At 45.6% G+C, this 17,288-nt stretch overlaps 1 protein-coding gene across 1 annotated transcript in view; it reads right to left on the bottom strand.

The window, feature by feature from the left end:
• The window catches only part of LOC126470806 (glutamate receptor ionotropic, delta-2-like), a 183,810-nt gene that overhangs the window by 140,457 nt on the left and 26,065 nt on the right, over positions 1 to 17,288 (bottom strand). The window contains exon 4 of the mRNA XM_050098818.1: positions 4,246 to 4,472. Coding sequence (XP_049954775.1) covers positions 4,246 to 4,472 — 227 coding nt within the window. The remainder of the gene's footprint in view (positions 1 to 4,245; positions 4,473 to 17,288) is intronic.

Genomic DNA, 17,288 nt, shown 5'->3' with positions numbered 1-17,288 from the left:
AATTAAATGCCCATTGCAGTGATGCTCATCCTGACAATTGACTAGCATCAAAAGAGAAAACCCAGTTACATTTAGTGACAGAACTGTTACAACATTCATAACTTACATCATTCCCCGCAAATTTATTCCCATTACTTTTACTTAAATCTCTCACAAATCTATGCTTCCGCCGTTCGCATCTGCTTTTATTGAAAGAGCCACCTATATAGCCTTCCTCTCTAACATACTCCATATTACATATTTGTTGCCTTTCTCCGAACCTATCAACATTTCTACCATTACCATTATCTCTAGTCCTTTTCATCGCCTGTTCAGATGGCCGTCCCCGGAACTGAGATGTGATGAACATCAGTTTCCCTATCGGTTGTTACGCGATTGCACTTCACGCGAATTTCCCCCGTCAAATCTGCATTCTTTACTTGGGTCCCGTTCACGGAAGTTATCACTCCTGTTCGTTCTCCGACCATTCTGCTCATTCCAGCTACTATCTCTCTGAAATTCCTTTGATTTCTCTCACGATTATTATTTTGGTGGTGATTATTTGGATTCCCATTTTGATAACTACCATACGGTTTTTTCTGAGGTTTGAACTCCATAGCCTCTCTAATTATTCTAAAAATTCTAGAAATTCGCTCACGGAGTCACATGGACTATGGACAAGATCCCACTGCAAATCTTCAGGTAATCGCCTTCTTAACTTGGTGATTTCCGTTAAAACCCCCAACGGATTTTTCACATGCATAAGTTTGCCAAGTTCGCGCTTGCAAAAATCTCTCATCGTCCCATAAGCGTACTTGAAACTCGGCCCGTTTAAGAACTCATTTTCGATCCACATCTGTTTTGTCTCCAAATTTATTCGAAAAACACAAACTACATGTAACATTTGCCAAAGACTGTGGGTCTCCCTCCAAATGCCGTTTAATGTATCTTATTTTCGCTTCGTCCGACATGCCGTGAACAAAAGCGTCCCTACACACAGCCAAGAAATTTACTGGGTGATATCTTCCTTCATCTGTGTAACATTTCACAGATCCGGTATTTGCCCAAGGGATATTTATGACCGCCGTGGCTTGTTGGAAGGCTAACGAATTTAAATCATTTTTTATCTGTTGCATTTGTTCTTTAAATTCATTTTCACTAGTGATACTGGACTCTGTTTTATTTTTAATTTTGCCCTCTTCTTTCTCCCCCTCACCTACACGATTGGCAATGTCACTAATTGCTAAATTTACATCGCTTTTATGGGCATCTTGCGCTTTTATACAGTCATATACCTTGTCCCCAAGTTCCGCCTGTATCTTATCCATTTTTCCCCAAGATCTTTTTCCAATGATTCGATTTTAAATTTTATTATTACAACTTCGCCTGTAATTTTCCCCACATCCATTCAGACACATTTTAATTTATCATCAATTGCTTTTTCAAGGTTACCCATAATTTTTTCAACTTCCCCTTGCACAACGGAGCCTATTTCAGTGCCCATAGTACCCATATCAGGCCGAATTGTATCCGTAACTGTTTGCAATGTGCCCATACCTGTTCTCAATGTACCCATAACTGTTCGAACTGCACTGATATTATTTGCCATTCCCTGGATCATTTGCATTAGCTGAGACATCATATCGCCCCAAATTCATTCCCCCTACCCGAATTCCTACTAGTTACACTTTCGTGCTCTGATTTCGAACTAACCAGCTCTCTTCCGTTTTCAGAATTACACATACTAGGTGACTGTTTTATATTCGCGAGATCTATAAGTGGAGCTCCAACTTCAGAGTCACACATTGTCTCACTATTTGCGCAGGCACTTATCTGATCTGAGATGGTTCCCTCTGCCACGGTGATGCCGTAGGTTGTAGTGGAAGACGAGATTGAAGCCTGCCCTGGAGTACTCGGAGACACTGCCGTCGTACTGCTGCTGGACTGCGTCTGCCACTGGAGAAGTCGCCTGATGTCATTGTAGCTGCCGCCGGTTACCGAGTGTTCCAACTGTCTCCGATACCGCTCTCCGTTAAACGCGCTAACCGCTACTGTTCCCTGCACTCAACTTACTTAGACTCTGAGCCCCATGCAAATTTCCTTTAACGTGATACATTAGGACCACTATTGATAGCATGTGTTGGCTGCGAAAATTACTGCGTAATTTCACTATTTCCAGAAACCTACTTGCGGAAAAAGTCGTTCTCACACTGTGTTTTGTGAGAGGTTCACTCTACAGAAATCTCTACTGGTTTTGCAAAGGTTTTTACACTTCGCATAGAATGCTGAATAACAGAGAGCAAAGGAATTACCACTTTGCAGGTCTCAAATCCTTGACAAGCACCCAGTTGAGGGCTTTCAAATAATAAATGAATGAAATGAGGTGGCCATCAACTACGTACCCTCAGACTCAACGTTGCAATATTAAAAGTGTGGTCTGGTTTCGTTGTCTAAGGGCTGCGATACGTACTTACCACATTACAGGCCAAATACTGCCGAGTCTATTGTATACGACAAGAATACACACATGAATCGAATGGTCGAAGGTTTCTATCACTCGGCAATTGCGAATTATGAATGTAACATATAAATTTATAAATGAAAGATTGCAATTAAATGGTCCAGCAATTAAATGAAATATAAGCTGAATAACAGGGAAACAATAGATTCCTACTTCACGTAATTAGTTGTGAACAACAACACAGCTCGCGAGATATTCACTTCTGAACGCATACTACGTCTTCACTGCAGAAGCCACAGTAATCACACAAGAGCACAGGTCGGCACTCCGAAATATTTCTATCCTCCGCGACCATGCGCAAACTGCTCCACTGTCTGGAAACGATGCTCCTTCCCAACCTCCATAGTCTCTCTTAGTAACTAGAGCTGTGATTGGCTAGAGCGCTCCCTCTATGTCTCCAAGCCAACGTGCACTCACAAACTTATTGAAACACTCGAAATACTGGATTTACATTTAAATAGCTTGAAATTAAATAAATATTCGTATGGCTGGACTATAACCATGCTCTAACACACATTATTAAATAAATAAAAAATTAAATAAACATATATTAAAAGAAAAGAAGCAAAAGGTAGGCCAGGAGCCTAATGTCTCTGTGCTTTCTAACACACAGTAAATATTTAACCAATTTCTTCATGAATAGTATATATCGGATACAAACAAAGACACAGACGAATAAACTGTGGAGTACTTATGGCTTGACGCGATCGAGAGTAATCGGCCACTTTGACCTCCAATAACTCATGTACTATTCAAGTTACATGCCTGTAATTCATACCAATTTAGTTTTAACCTAATAGCTTTCTAAAGACACGGCGGTCGACAAAATCAGATGAAGCGTTTATATTTTGGAAATTCTTTGGTGGGTGTTACTTGTATTATTTACCGTCACATACTAAACTTTATACTAATAAAGATATTGAAAATCTGATTACACCATCAGAATCGTCGTGCAAATAATAGTACAGTATATGTTTCTTTTTGAGGTATCATGATTCATCTGGCTACTATTAATTTCTATACGAACTGTGAAATGTCTGCCATTAAGGTTTCACAAAGTTCGCCATCCCTGGCCCTCCTGGCGCACAGCGTCACCAAGGAATTCCCAGGCACGTGCTCGATGGACCACGTGGCCGGCCGTTGTGCGGCATCACGTGCTTGCTAACGAGCCGCACCTTGCCGAGCGGATTGATTGGTCGCCGCCAACTCTGAACTTACAGTATTTTCAGGGCGCCACAGTTCGCCCGTTACCTCACAACGCCCTTGTATCCCCTAATTTGACAAGAGAGATTCGTGTAGCAACTTTCTACAGATATGCGTAGATAAACGAAAACAATAAAAATAAAATATATAAAAACAATTAACGTGTTTCGAACACAAAAAAAGACCCTAACCACTGAGCCCCCACTTCGTCAGAGCAATATCACGCGATAAAAGGCACATAAAGTACCTAGAAACTACCTCAAAACTTCGACCGTTGTTTTTTTCAAAAACGGCCGAATACCTAGGGATCAGCCAAGAAGAATTCGCCATTTTAGCTCCTCTTCCACTGAGTGAAGTTCCTGGGAAATCCGGTAATGCCACTTGCCGTGTTCTCCTCGTCTACTGCAATGGTCAAAATCTTGTTATTCTCGATCAGTGGGCAAACAACGTACACTTGCAGATCACAGTAGGGTCTGTGACCGGTTACCAGTCTCCGTGAATACATTGTGATGAATACTGCGGTAAAAAGAAAGAGTGTCTACCTTGTAAGCCAATAGCGCAGGCGGCGAAGACGACGACGGCGCCCCAGGAGCTCTCAGCCTGCACGATGGTGCCCGCCTGGCGCGAGCCGATCCACGTGATGAGCCGCAGCGAGCTCATGATAAGAAGCCAGACGGCACCGCTGGCCACCCACACGCTGCTGCAGAAGGGTGCGAACAGCGAGCTGCGCAGCCCCTGGCTGGTCGGGTGGCGGAACGCCAGATACGACCTGTCACCGAGAACAGCGCACAGCCATCTTTGTATGCAGAATAAAGAACCCTCCCCTCTCACTGAGACACAGTCATCGATCGTTCTCCTGACATGCCATAGAAACACCCACGCTATGTGGCAACATGGCAAATTAGATCTTCATGAAAGAAGGATAAAGGAGGTACACTACTGGCCATCAAAATTGCTACACAAAGAAAAAAAGCAGATCATAAACGGGTATTCATTGGACAAATATATTATACTAGAACTGACATGTGATTACATCTTCACGCAATTTGGGTGCATAGATCCTGAGAAATCAGTACCCAGAGCAACCACCTCTGGCCGTGATAACGGCCTTGATACGCCTGGGCATTGAGTCAAACATAGCTTGGATGGCGTGTACAGGTACAGCTGCCCATGCAGCTTCAACAAGATACCTCAGTTCGTCAAGAATAGTGACTGGCGTATTGTGACGAGCCAGTTGCTCGGCCACCATTGACCGGACGTTTTCAATTGGTGGGTGATCTGGAGAATGTGCTGGCCAGGGGAGCAGTCGAACATTTTATGTATCCAGAAAGGCCCGTACAGGACCTGCAACATGCAGTCGTGCATTATCCTGCTGAAATGTAGGGTTTCGCAGGGATCGAATGAAGGGTAGAGCCACTGTTCGTAACACATATGAAATGTAACGTCCACTGTTCAAAGTGCCGTCAGTGCGAACAAGAGGTGACCGAGACGTGTAACCAGTGGCACCCCATACCATCACGCCGGGTGATACGCCAGTATGGCGATGACGAATACACCCTTCCAATGTGCGTTCACCGCAATGTCGCCAAACACGAATGTAACCATCCTGATGCTGTAAACAGAACCTGGATTCATCCGAAAAAATGACGTTCTGCCATTCGTGTACCCAGGTTCGTCGTTGAGTACACCATCGCAGGCGCTTCTGTCTGTGATGCAGCGTCAAGGGTAACCGCAGCCATGGTCTCCGAGCTGATAGTCCATGCTGCTGACAACGTCGTCGAACTGTTCGGGCAGATGGTTGTTGTCTTGCAAACGTCCCCATCTGTTGACTCAGGGATCGAGACGTAGCTGCATCATCCGTTACAGCCATTCGGATAAGATGCCTGTCATCTCGACTGCTAATGATACTAGGCCGTTGGGATCCAGCACGGCATTCCGTATTACCCTCCTGAACCCACCGATTCCATATTCTGCCTACAGTCATTGGATTTCGACCAACGCGAGCAGCAATGTCGCGATACGATAAACCACAATCGCGATAGACTACAATCCGACCTTTATCAAAGTCGGAAACGCGACGGTACGCATTTCTCCTCCTTACACGAGGCATCACAACAACGTTTCCCAAGGCAACGCCGGTCAACTGCTGTTTGTGTATGAGAAATTGGTTGGCAACTTTCCTCATGTCAGCACGTTGTAGGTGTCGCCACCGGCGCCAACCTTGTGTGTATGCTCTGAAAAGCTAATCATTTGCATATCACAGCATCTTCTTCCTGTTGGTTAAATTTCGCGTTTGTAGCACGTCATCTTCGTGGTGTAGCAATTTTAATGGCCAGTAGTGTACTTCACCTTTTGTGATCGTCGGCTGGAATACACACTTAGAAATTCTGAAGGTAACAGTGGTAAAATATTGGGAGAAAGTGTTATATACAACCCGTACAAAAAACCAGACAGCAGATGTAATAGTCGAGGGGCATGAAAGGGAAGCAGTGGTGAAGAAGTGAGTGAGATAGGGTTGCTATCTATCTCCTATTTTATTCAGTCTGAACTTTGAGCATGCAATAAAGGAAACGGAAGTAAAATTTGGAGATGGAACTTAAGTTCGGGGAGAAGAAACAAAAACATTGAGGTTTGTCATTCACAATGACATTGTAATTCTGTCACATTCAGAAAAGTTCTTGGAAGAACAGCTGAATGGAAGGAACAGTGTCTTGAAAGGAGGATATAAGAGGAACACCAACAAAAGCAAAACAAGGTTAATTGAATATAGTCGAAATACGTCAGGTGATACTGAAGGAATTACTTTGGAAACCAGGCAATGAAAGTAGTTGTTATTCGGGCAGTAAAATAACTGATGGTGGCCGAAGTAAAGAGGATATGTACTATAGACTGGCAATGGCAAGAAAAGCGTTTCCGATGAAGTGAAATGTGTTAATATCAAATTTAGATTTTAGTGTTGGAAGTCGTTTCGGAGGCATTTGTTTATCATGTAGCCTTGTATGGAAGCGAAAAATGGACGGTACACAGTTCAGATAATCTTTTGAAATGTAGTTCAAATGGTGCAAATGGCTCTGAGCACTATGGGACTTAACTTCTGAAGTCATCAGTCCCCTAGAACTTAGAACTACTTAAACCTAACTAACCTAAGGACATCACACAAACCCATGCCCGAAGCAGGATTCGAACCTTCGACCGTAGCGGTCGCGTGGTTCCAGAGTGTAGCGCCTAGAACCGCTCGGTCACCCCGGCCGGCTGAAATGTAGTGCTACAGAAGATTGCTGAAGATTAGATGGATAGTTCATGTAGCTAACGAAGTGGTACTGAACACAACTGAGGAGAAAAGAAATTTGTAGCAAATGAAAGAATCGGTTAGAGAAGTATGGCTAAAAATGGCTCTGAGCACTATGGGACTCAACATCTTAGGTCATAAGTCCCCTAGAACTTAGAACTACTTAAACCTAACTAACCTAAGGACATCACACACACCCATGCCCGAGGCAGGATTCGAACCTGCGACCGTAGCAGTCCCGCGGTTCCGGACTGCAGCGCCAGAACCGCTAGAGAAGTGTGGGGGATAAAAATTATAGAGGGAGGCCAAGAGATGAATACAGTAAGCAGATACAGAAGGATGTAGGTTGCAGTAGTTATTCGGAGATGAAGAGGCGAGCACAGGGTAAAGCAGCATTCACCTTGAATTGCTTCGTAAAATATTAAAAGCTAGAAATCTTCATTCATGTAATGGAAACGGAGACACTGACATAGCTAGATGGCTACGTAAATATACAATATGGAGGAACACAACGTGATAATAAGGTCAGAGCAAGGTAGGGGATCTTCAATCGAGCAAATTTTTCTAGATGACGACAGCATACGATAAACCCTTAAGTTTCCTTATCATATAAACACACTGGAGTAAAATTAGCTACTCCCAGGACACATCTCTTTAATACCATATAAGACCACCTCTGGCCTGGATATTGGCCTCAGTTCGACTGTGAAGGGAGCGTAACAGCCACTCATTGATAGGGACAGGGAAATTACGGGAAAACGATAACGGGAAAAATAACCTGAAATTACGGTTGTAATTTTGTAATATCAAAATGCTATAAATCTAACGACGGCCGTTTGCTTATGTTCTTATCTGACAGTCATTGAATCTTAAAACAGCATTTACAGTTCTAATCTCCTCAAGGTTGAGGTTCATGTATTAAAATGACAGTTCATTTTTCACGTAACCAACTCTTATGTGAAGACGAAAATAGCACTGAAAGTGTCAAAAAGGCGCCGAATGTGGCAAACAACAATATCGAATTCGTAAAAACGACGTCTGAATTTGCCAAAATGTAGCACCGAATTTGGTAAAATGATAGCACCGAATATGGGAGAACAATAACTCCGAGTTTGGAAAAGAAACGAAGTATTTGGTAAAAAAATTACATCATATTTGTCAAAAAAACTTCACATTTGGGAAAAATAAACCGAATGTGGCAAATTTAATATCAAATTTCACAAAAACCAGTTCCGTAGAAACATATTTCGTAAAAACGACACTAAATTTGGCAAAAAAAAGTCATTGAATTGGGAAAAAACACGACACTGAATTTGGCAACAAAAGTGCACTGAATTTGACAAAAAGCAACACTGACTTAGGCAGGAAAAGGACAGTGCTTTTGTGGGGTAAAAAAATAACACCGAATTTGATGAAATGAATAACACCAAATTTGGCCAAAAAATGACGCCGGCCGGAGTGGCCGAGCGGTTCAAGGCGCTACAGTCTGGAACCGCACGACCGCTACGTTCGTAGGTTCGAATCCTGCCTCGGGCATGGATGTGTGTGATGTCCTTAGGTTAGTTAGGTTTAAGTAGTTCTAAGTTCTAGGGGACTTATGACCACAGCAGTTGAGTCCCATAGTGCTCAGAGCCATTTGAACCATTTTGAACCAAAAAATGACACCAAGCTTGGAAAAACTTACACTGAGTTTGGCTAAAAAGTAGCACCGACATTGACAAAGAACAACGCCGACTTCAGAAAAAAATGACCCCGATTGTGGCAAAAAATAACACCGATTTTGGCCTTAAAATATAATAATTTTTTCCTGTCACTACTTATTGACGATAAAGTCACATGGAGATAAAAATTACAGGAACGTAGAATGCTACGTTTCACCCGTTGCTTGAGATATTTCCAAATATTTCATGTAGAATCCAGAAAGAGTGATTCAGTAGGATAATAGAGATCAGGCAGGATATCTGAGGGTTTGACAAACCAGGAATTTATGCGTGCGGTCCTGTGAACACAGCTGTTTATAACGGAAGTGCTCATAGCCTACTCATGATGAAGTGGCAGAAGAAAGAGGTAATAATGCGTCATCGAGAACGTTGAAATAAATAACCTGATTAATGTTCAAGGTAACCTGAATGAATGGGTCCAATTTATGGTACAAAAAAAACCCCAAAGCAACAGCCTGAAGTACACCTTCCACACTCTACAGGATAAATGCCTCACTGAACCACCTGTACATTCGATGCTGTGTACAGTTTGAAAAAGAGGCAAAATCGCAGCCCATCTAACCACACTCCACGCCTCTAGTCAGCTACTGTACGGTCTCTAAGTCGTAAGGCCAATTCAAGAAGTGCAGATGCAGGAGTTGGACAGAATATGGAAAGACCGCGAGAAATATATACTTGAACATTTTCAGAAGCTAAACAAGCCCGCAGGGTGTTGTCTTTGACCAGGAACAGCACCTGTGCACTGTTCTCAATACATTGCAAATGTCAGTCGCTAAGTGAAATCGGAAGTGAGCAAATTGTTGGTGCTCGTGTGGTGGTGGGTGCTTCCCAACCAAGGAAGCCGAAATGTTTGGTATTTCAAGAGATTCATGCCGCTTATAGAGAGAGAGAGAGAAAAAAAAAGCATCCGCTAAGTCACACCGTGGACGCAAGTGTGTGTTCAGTTTTCGTGATAGACGGTCATTGAAGAGGATTGTGACGAAAAATAAAGAGGATGACAGCTGAAAAATTCACTACAGAAATGGATGTCGCACTCAAAAACCCTGTCGGCACAAAATCAGTACGAAGGGAGCTCCATAAGCTGTGGATTGCAGGGCGAGCTGGAATTCGAGAACCACTCATCAGAACCCACAACAAGAAAACGTGGTGCCAAAGGCATAAAACCTGGACTACGGTGCATTGGAAGAATGTTATTTGGTCTGGTGGTCTTGTTTCACCCCGTTACCAACATTTGGCCGAGTTAGGGTTCGGTGATTATTTGGATAGCCATACCGTGGCATTACGTGGGCCTCATGGTTATTCTGCAAGAGTGCATAACTACCAAAGTTGATGTAACCAATTTGGCTGATCCCGTCCATGCTATGGCACAACGTTTGTACCCGAATGGTGATACTGCGCACAAAGACGACAGGGAGGCTCTTCAAACAGCTCGCATCGTCCAGAACTAGTTTTTTGAGCACGAGGATGAATTGTCACATCTCCCCTGGCCACCACAGTTACTGATCTCAATGTTATTCAGCCTTTGTGATTTACTATGGAGAGATGGGCGCTTGCGCGCTATCCACCACTTTATCGTTACCTGAATTTGTCATTGTAAGGAGAACGGTGTAAGATTTCCTCGAAAACTATAAAAGACCTATATTTATCCATTCTGAGTTGACTGGAAACTGTTTTAAATACCAACGGACTTCCTACAATGGATTGGGCATGATCATGTGTTGTGTTTTTGGTGTTTCCATATTTTTGTCCATGTTACTGTGAGCAATGCCTAAACGTCGACTGTAAATCGATGAGATAGACCTGCCTGCAAGTAGTTATTGTTGGAAGATAGCAGACAATGGTTGTGGTATAGAAACAGAGAAGGAGACAATGACAGTGTGAGAGAAAGAGAGGGCTACAATGCCAGTGAAACATAGTTGACAGTGACAGAACAGTGCAAGAAAACGAGTGATGGAGACAGTGGCAATGTAAGCGAAATAAAGGCAAGGAGAGCCCATCATTGTCATAAGACGCTCTTTCATTGGTCTATTTCCAAAATAAGTGTGTGCTTAGGGAGGAGTTGAGAACTTTGATCAAACAAGCTGATATGGCACTGAAATACTGAGCAGCGACCGGGAGAGCTAAATATATGTTTACTGTAGTACAGTTCGCTTAGAAGCTCTTTAAATGGCGGTGTACTTCCATTCCGTTCGGGATATTTCTAATAAATTAAAGAGGAAGTCAGAGGGAAGGGAGAGTGGATGGGAAGGTGAAGGGGGAGGCGTGTATCTTAGGAATGGGGGTATGGCCTATGAGGACATGATGATGTGTTGTTTTTCCCCTGCACGTAGGCACCCTAAACGTCAAAGGTGATATTTAATCCAGAATGCCTCTTGCTGTTCTCTCATGTCCCAAAATGCCTATTAGTCTCTACTGCCTGCTGTTGTTTGGATGGGGGATTACTGTAAGGTGACAGTATGCATTTGTATTTGAAGTGACACAAAGATATTTTTCAGAAAGTCATGAGACATAAATCCAATGTGGTTCACACAAACTTCTCGATTAATTTATATAGGACTAAACGAGTACCAGGCATTGCCTGCATACGTTTTACTCCAATTTCCTGTTAATCCTTCTCCTCCTTCCCTCTCTCTCAGTCCACCTCCTACATCACCCTCTTTCTGTCCATCATCTCCACCCTTTCTCTCAGTCCACCTCCACCCTCACCCCCATTCTGTCCATCTTTTCCACCCTTTCTCTCTGTCCACCTCCACCATCACAACCTTTCTGTCCATCTTATCCACCCTTTCTCTCAGTCCCCCTTCACCCTGATCCCCATTCTGTCTATCTTTTCCACCCTTCCTCTCTATCCACCTCCACCATCACACACATTCTGTCCTTCTTCTCCACCCTTTCTCTCAGTCCACCTCCTCCCTCACCCCCTTTGTGTCCATCTTCTCCACCATTTCTCTCTGTCCACCACCACTTTCACCCCCGTTCTGTCCATCTTCTCCACCCTTTCTCTCTTCCCACCTCCACCCTCACCCCTATTCTGTCCATCTTCTCCACCCTTATTCTCTGACCACCTCCATCACCCCCATTCTGTCCATCTTCTCCACCCTTATTCTCTGCCCACCTCCATCACCCCCTTTCTGTCTATCTTCTCAACCCTTTCTCTCTGTCCACCTCCTCCATCACCCCCTTCCTGTCCATCTTCTCCACCCTTTCTCTCTATCCACCTCCTCCATCACCCGCTTTCTGTCCATCTTCTACACCCTTTCTCTCAATCTACCTCCACCCCCACACCCTTTCTGTCCATCTCCACACTTTCTCTCAGAACACCTCCACCCTTACTCCCTTTTTGTCCATCTTCTCCACCCTTTCTCTCAGTCCACCTCCACCCTCAGCCCCTTCCTGTCCAGCCTCTCCACCCTTTCTCTCTCTCCACTTCCTCCATCACCCACATTCTGTCCATCATCTCCACCCTTTCTCTCAGTCCACCTCCACCCTCACCCCCATTCTGACCATCTTCTCCACCATTTCTCTCAGTCCACCTCCACCCTCACCCCCTTTCTGTCCATCTGCACCATCCTTTCTCTCTGTCCACCTCCTCCTTCACCCCCTTTCTGTCCATCTTCTCCACCCTTTCTCTCTGTCCACCTCCTCCATCAGCCCCTTTCTGTCCATCTTTTCAACCCTTTCTCTCTGTCCACTTCCTCCATCATCAAATTTCTGTCCATATTCTCCACCCTTTCTCTCTGTCCACTTCCTCCATCACCCACTTTCTGTCCATCATCTCCACCCTTTCTCTCAGTCCACCTCCACCCTCACCCCCATTCTGTCCATCTTTTCCACCCTTTCTCTCTGTCCACCTCCACCATCACAACCTTTCTGTCCATCTTATCCACCCTTTCTCTCAGTCCCCCTTCACCCTGATCCCCATTCTGTCTATCTTTTCCACCCTTCCTCTCTATCCACCTCCACCATCACACACATTCTGTCCTTCTTCTCCACCCTTTCTCTCAGTCCACCTCCTCCCTCACCCACTTTGTGTCCATCTTCTCCACCATTTCTCTCTGTCCACCACCACTTTCACCCCCGTTCTGTCCATCTTCTCCACCCTTTCTCTTTGTCCAACTCCACCCTCACTCCCTTTCTGTCCATCTTCTCCACCGTTTCTCTCAGTCCACCTCCACCCTGACCCCCTTTCTGTCCATCTTTTCCACCCATTCTCTCTGTCCACTTCCTCCATCATCAAATTTCTGTCCATATTCTCCAACCTTTCTCTCTGTCCACATCATCCATCGCCCCCTTTCTGTCCATCTTCTCCCCCCCTTTCTCTCTGTCCACATCCTCCATCAGCCCCTTTCTGTCCATCTTCTCAACCCTTTCTCCCTGTCCACTTCCTCCATCACCAACTTTCTGTCCATCTTCTCCACCCTTACACTCTGTCCACCTCCACCCTCACCCCCTTTCAGTCAATTTTCTCCACAATTTCTGTCAGTCCACCTCCACCCTCACCCCCTTTCTGTCCATCTTCTCCACCCTCTCTCTCTGTCCACCTCATCCATCATCCCCTTTCTGTCCATTTTCTCCACCCTTTCTCTCTGTCCACCTCCTCCATCTCCCCCATTCTGTCCATCTTCTCCACCTTTTCTATCAGTCTACCTCCATCCTCACCCCCTTTATGTCCATCTTCTCCACCCTTCCTCTCAGTCCACCGCCTCCTTCACCCCCTTTCTGCCCATCTTATACACCCTTTCTCTCTGTCCACATCATCTATCACCCCCTTTCTGTCCATCTTCTCCACCCTTTCTCTCTGTCCACCGCCTCCATCGTCCCCTTTCTGAACATCTTCTCCACCCTTTCTCTCTGTCCACCTCTTCCATTACCACCTTTCTGTCCATCTTCTACACCCTTTCTCTCAGTCCACCTCCGCCCTGACCACCATTCTGTCCATCTTTTCCACCCTTTCTCTCTGTCCACCTCCTCCATCACCACCTTTCTGTCCATCTTCTCCACACTTTCTCTCAATCCATCTCCACCCTGACACCCATTCTATCCATCTTCTTCACCCTTTCTCTCTGTCCACCTCCTCCATCAACCCCGTTCTGTCCATCTTCTCCACCCTTTCTCTCAGTCCACCTCCACCCTCACCCCCTTTGTCTCCATCTTCTCCACCATTTCTCTCTGTGCACCCCCACCTTCACCCCCTTTCTGTCCATCTTCTCCACCCTTTATCTCTGCCCACCTCCACTCTCACCCCCATTCAGTCCATCTTCTCCACACATCCTCTCTGTCCACCTCCTCCATCAGCCCCTTTCTGTCTATCTTCTCAACCCTTTCTCTCTGTCCACCTCCTCCATCACCGCCTTCCTATCCATCTTCTCCACCCTTTCTCTCTATCCAGCTCCTCCATTACCCCCTTTCTATCCATCTTCTACACCCTTTCTTTCAATCCACCTTCACCCTCACCCCCTTTCTGTCCATCTTCTCCACCCTTTCTCTCTGTCCACTGCCTCCATCGTCCCCTTTCTGTACATCTTATCCAACCTTTCTCTCAGTCCACCTCCACACACACCCCCTTTCTGTCCATCTTCTCCACCCTTTCTCTCTGTCCACCTCCTCCTTCACCCCCTTTGTCTTCATCTTCTCCACCATTTCTCTCTGTCCTCCTCCACACTCACTCCCTTTCAGTCCATCTTCTTCACCCTATCTCTCAGTCCACCTCCACCCTGACCCCCATTCTGTCCATCTTTTCCACCCTTTCTCTCTGTCCACCTCCTCTATCACCAACTTTCTGTCCATCTTCTCCACCCTTTCTCTCAATCCATCTCCACCCTGACCCCCATTCTATCCATCTTCTCCACTCTTTCTCTCTGTCCACCTCCTCCATCACCCCCGTTCTGTCCATCTTCTCCACCCTTTCTCTCAGTCCACCTCCACCCTCACCCCCTTTGTCTCCATCTTCTCCACCATTTCTCTCTGTGCACCCCCACCTTCATCCCCTTTCTGTCCATCTTCTCCACCCTTTCTCTCTGCCCACCTCCTCCATCACCACCATTCTGTCCTTCTTCTCTGCCCTTTCTCTCAGTCCACCTCCACCCTCACCCCCTTTCTGTCCATCTTCTTCACTCTTTCTCTCTGTGCACCTCCTACACCATCCAGTTTCTGTCCATCTTCTGCACCAGTTCCCTCTGTTCACCTCGTCCATCACCCCCTTCCTGTCTATCTTCTCCACCCTTTCTCTCAGTCCACCTCCACCCTCACCCCCTTTCTGTCCATCTTCTCCAAACTTTCTCTCTGTCCACCTCCTCCATCACCGCCTTTCTGTCCATCTTCTCCACCCTTTCTCTCAGTCCACCTCCACCCTCACCCCCTTTCTGTCCATCTTCATTACCCATTCTCTCAGTCCACCTCCTCCATCACCCCCTTTCATTCCATCTTCTCCACTCTTTCTCTCAGTCAACCTTCACCCTCACCCCCTTTCTGTCAATCTTCTCCACCCTTTCTCCCTGTCCACCTCCTCCTTCACGCCTTTTCTGTCCATCTTCTCCACCCTTTCTCTCTTTTCACCTCCAACCTGACCACCATTCTGTCCATCTTCTCCATCCTTTCTCTCTGTCCAACTCCCCCTTCACCCCTTTCTCTCCATCTTTTCCACCCATTCTCTCAGTACATCTACACCCTCACCCTGTTTCTGTCCATCTTCTCCAACCTTTCTCTCAGTCCACCACAACCCTCACCCCCTTTCTGTCCATCTTCTCCACCCTTTCACTCTGCCCACCTCCTCCATCACCTGTTACTGTCCATTTCCTCAAATCTTTCTCTCTGTCCACCACCTTCATCACCCCCTCTCTGTCCATCTTCTCCACCCTTTCTGTCTGTCGACCTGCACCATCACCCCCTTTCTGTCCATCTTCTCCACCCTTTCTCTCAGTCCACCTCCACCCTCACCCCCTTTCTGTCCACCTTCTCCACCCTTTCTCTCTGTCCACCTCCTCCATCACGCCCTTTCTGTACATCTTCCCACCCTTCCTCTCAGTACACCTCCACCCTCACCCCCTTTCTGTCCATCTTCTCCACCTTTTCTCTCAGTCCACCTCCACCCTCACCCCCTTTCTGACCATATTCTCCACCCTTTCTCTCTGTCCACCTCCTCCTTCACCGTCTTTCTCTCCATCTTCTCCTCCCTTTCTCTCAGTTCACCTCCGCCCTTACCCCCTTTCTCTCTGTCCACCTCCTTCATCACCCCCTTTCTGTCCATCTTCTCCACCCTTTCCCTCAGTCCACTTCCACCCGCACCCCCTTTCTGTCCATCTTCTCCACCATTTCTCTCAGTCCACCTCCACCCTCACCCCCTTTCCGTCCATCCGAAAATTACGTCGAGCAATTAAACAGAGAACTGACTCGTTGAGATAACATCTTGGACATACTGATAACAAACAGACCCGAACTTTTCGACTCTGTATGTTCAGAACAGGGAATCAGTGATCATAAGGCCGTTGCAGCATCCCTGAATATGGAAGTTAACAGGAATATAAAAAATGGGAGGAAGGTTTATCTGTTTAACAAGAGTAATAGAAGGTGGATTTTAGACTACCTAACAGATCATAACGAAAATTTCTGTTCCGACACTGATAATGTTGAGAGTTTATGGAAAAAGTTCAAGGCAATCGTAAAATGCGTTTTAGACAGGTACGTGCCGAGTAAAACTGTGTGGGTCGGGAGAAACCCACTGTGGTACAACAACAAAGTTAGGAAACTATTGCGAAAGCAAAGAGAGCTTCACTCCAAGTTTAAACGCAGCCAAAACCTCTCAGACAAACAGAAGCTAAACGATGTCAAACTTAGCGTAAGGAGGGCTATGCGTGAAGCGTTCAGTGAATTCGAAAGTAGAATTCTATGTACCGACTTGACAGAAAATTCTAGGAAGTTCTGGTCTTACGTTAAATCAGTAAGTGGATCGAAACAGCATATCCAGACACTCTGGGATGATGATGGCATTGAAACAGAGGATGACACGCGTTAAGCTGAAATACTAAAGACCTTTTTCCAAAGCTGTTTCACAGAGGAAGACCACACTGCAGTTCCTTCTCTAAATCCTCGCTCAAACGAAAAAATGGCTGACATCGAAATAAGTGTCCAAGGAATCGAAAAGCAACTGGAATCACTCAACAGAGGAAAGTCCACTGGACCTGACGGGATACCAATTCGATTCTACACAGAGTACGCGAAAGAACTTGCCCCCTTCTAACAGCCGTGTACCGCAAGTCTCTAGAGGAACGGAAGGTGCCAAATGATTGGAAAAGAGCACAGGTAGTCCCAGTCTTCAAGAAGGGTCGTCAGGCAGATGCGCAAAACTATAGACCTATATCTCTGACGTCGATCTGTTGTAGAATTTTAGAACATGTTTTTTGCTCGAGTATCATGTCGTTTTTGGAAACCCAGAATCTACTCTGCAGGAATCAACATGGATTCCGGAAACAGCGATCGTGTGAGACCCAACTCGCTTTATTTGTTCATGAGACCCAGAAAATATTAGATACAGGCTCCCAGGTAGATGCTATTTTTCTTGACTTCCGGAAGGCGTTCG

This window comes from Schistocerca serialis, chromosome 3 (genome assembly GCF_023864345.2).
Source record: "Schistocerca serialis cubense isolate TAMUIC-IGC-003099 chromosome 3, iqSchSeri2.2, whole genome shotgun sequence".
In the NCBI taxonomy this organism is placed as follows: Eukaryota; Metazoa; Arthropoda; class Insecta; order Orthoptera; family Acrididae; genus Schistocerca; species Schistocerca serialis.
Note: the sequence above shows the minus strand (reverse complement) of the source record. Positions and strands in the feature narration are given on the sequence as shown.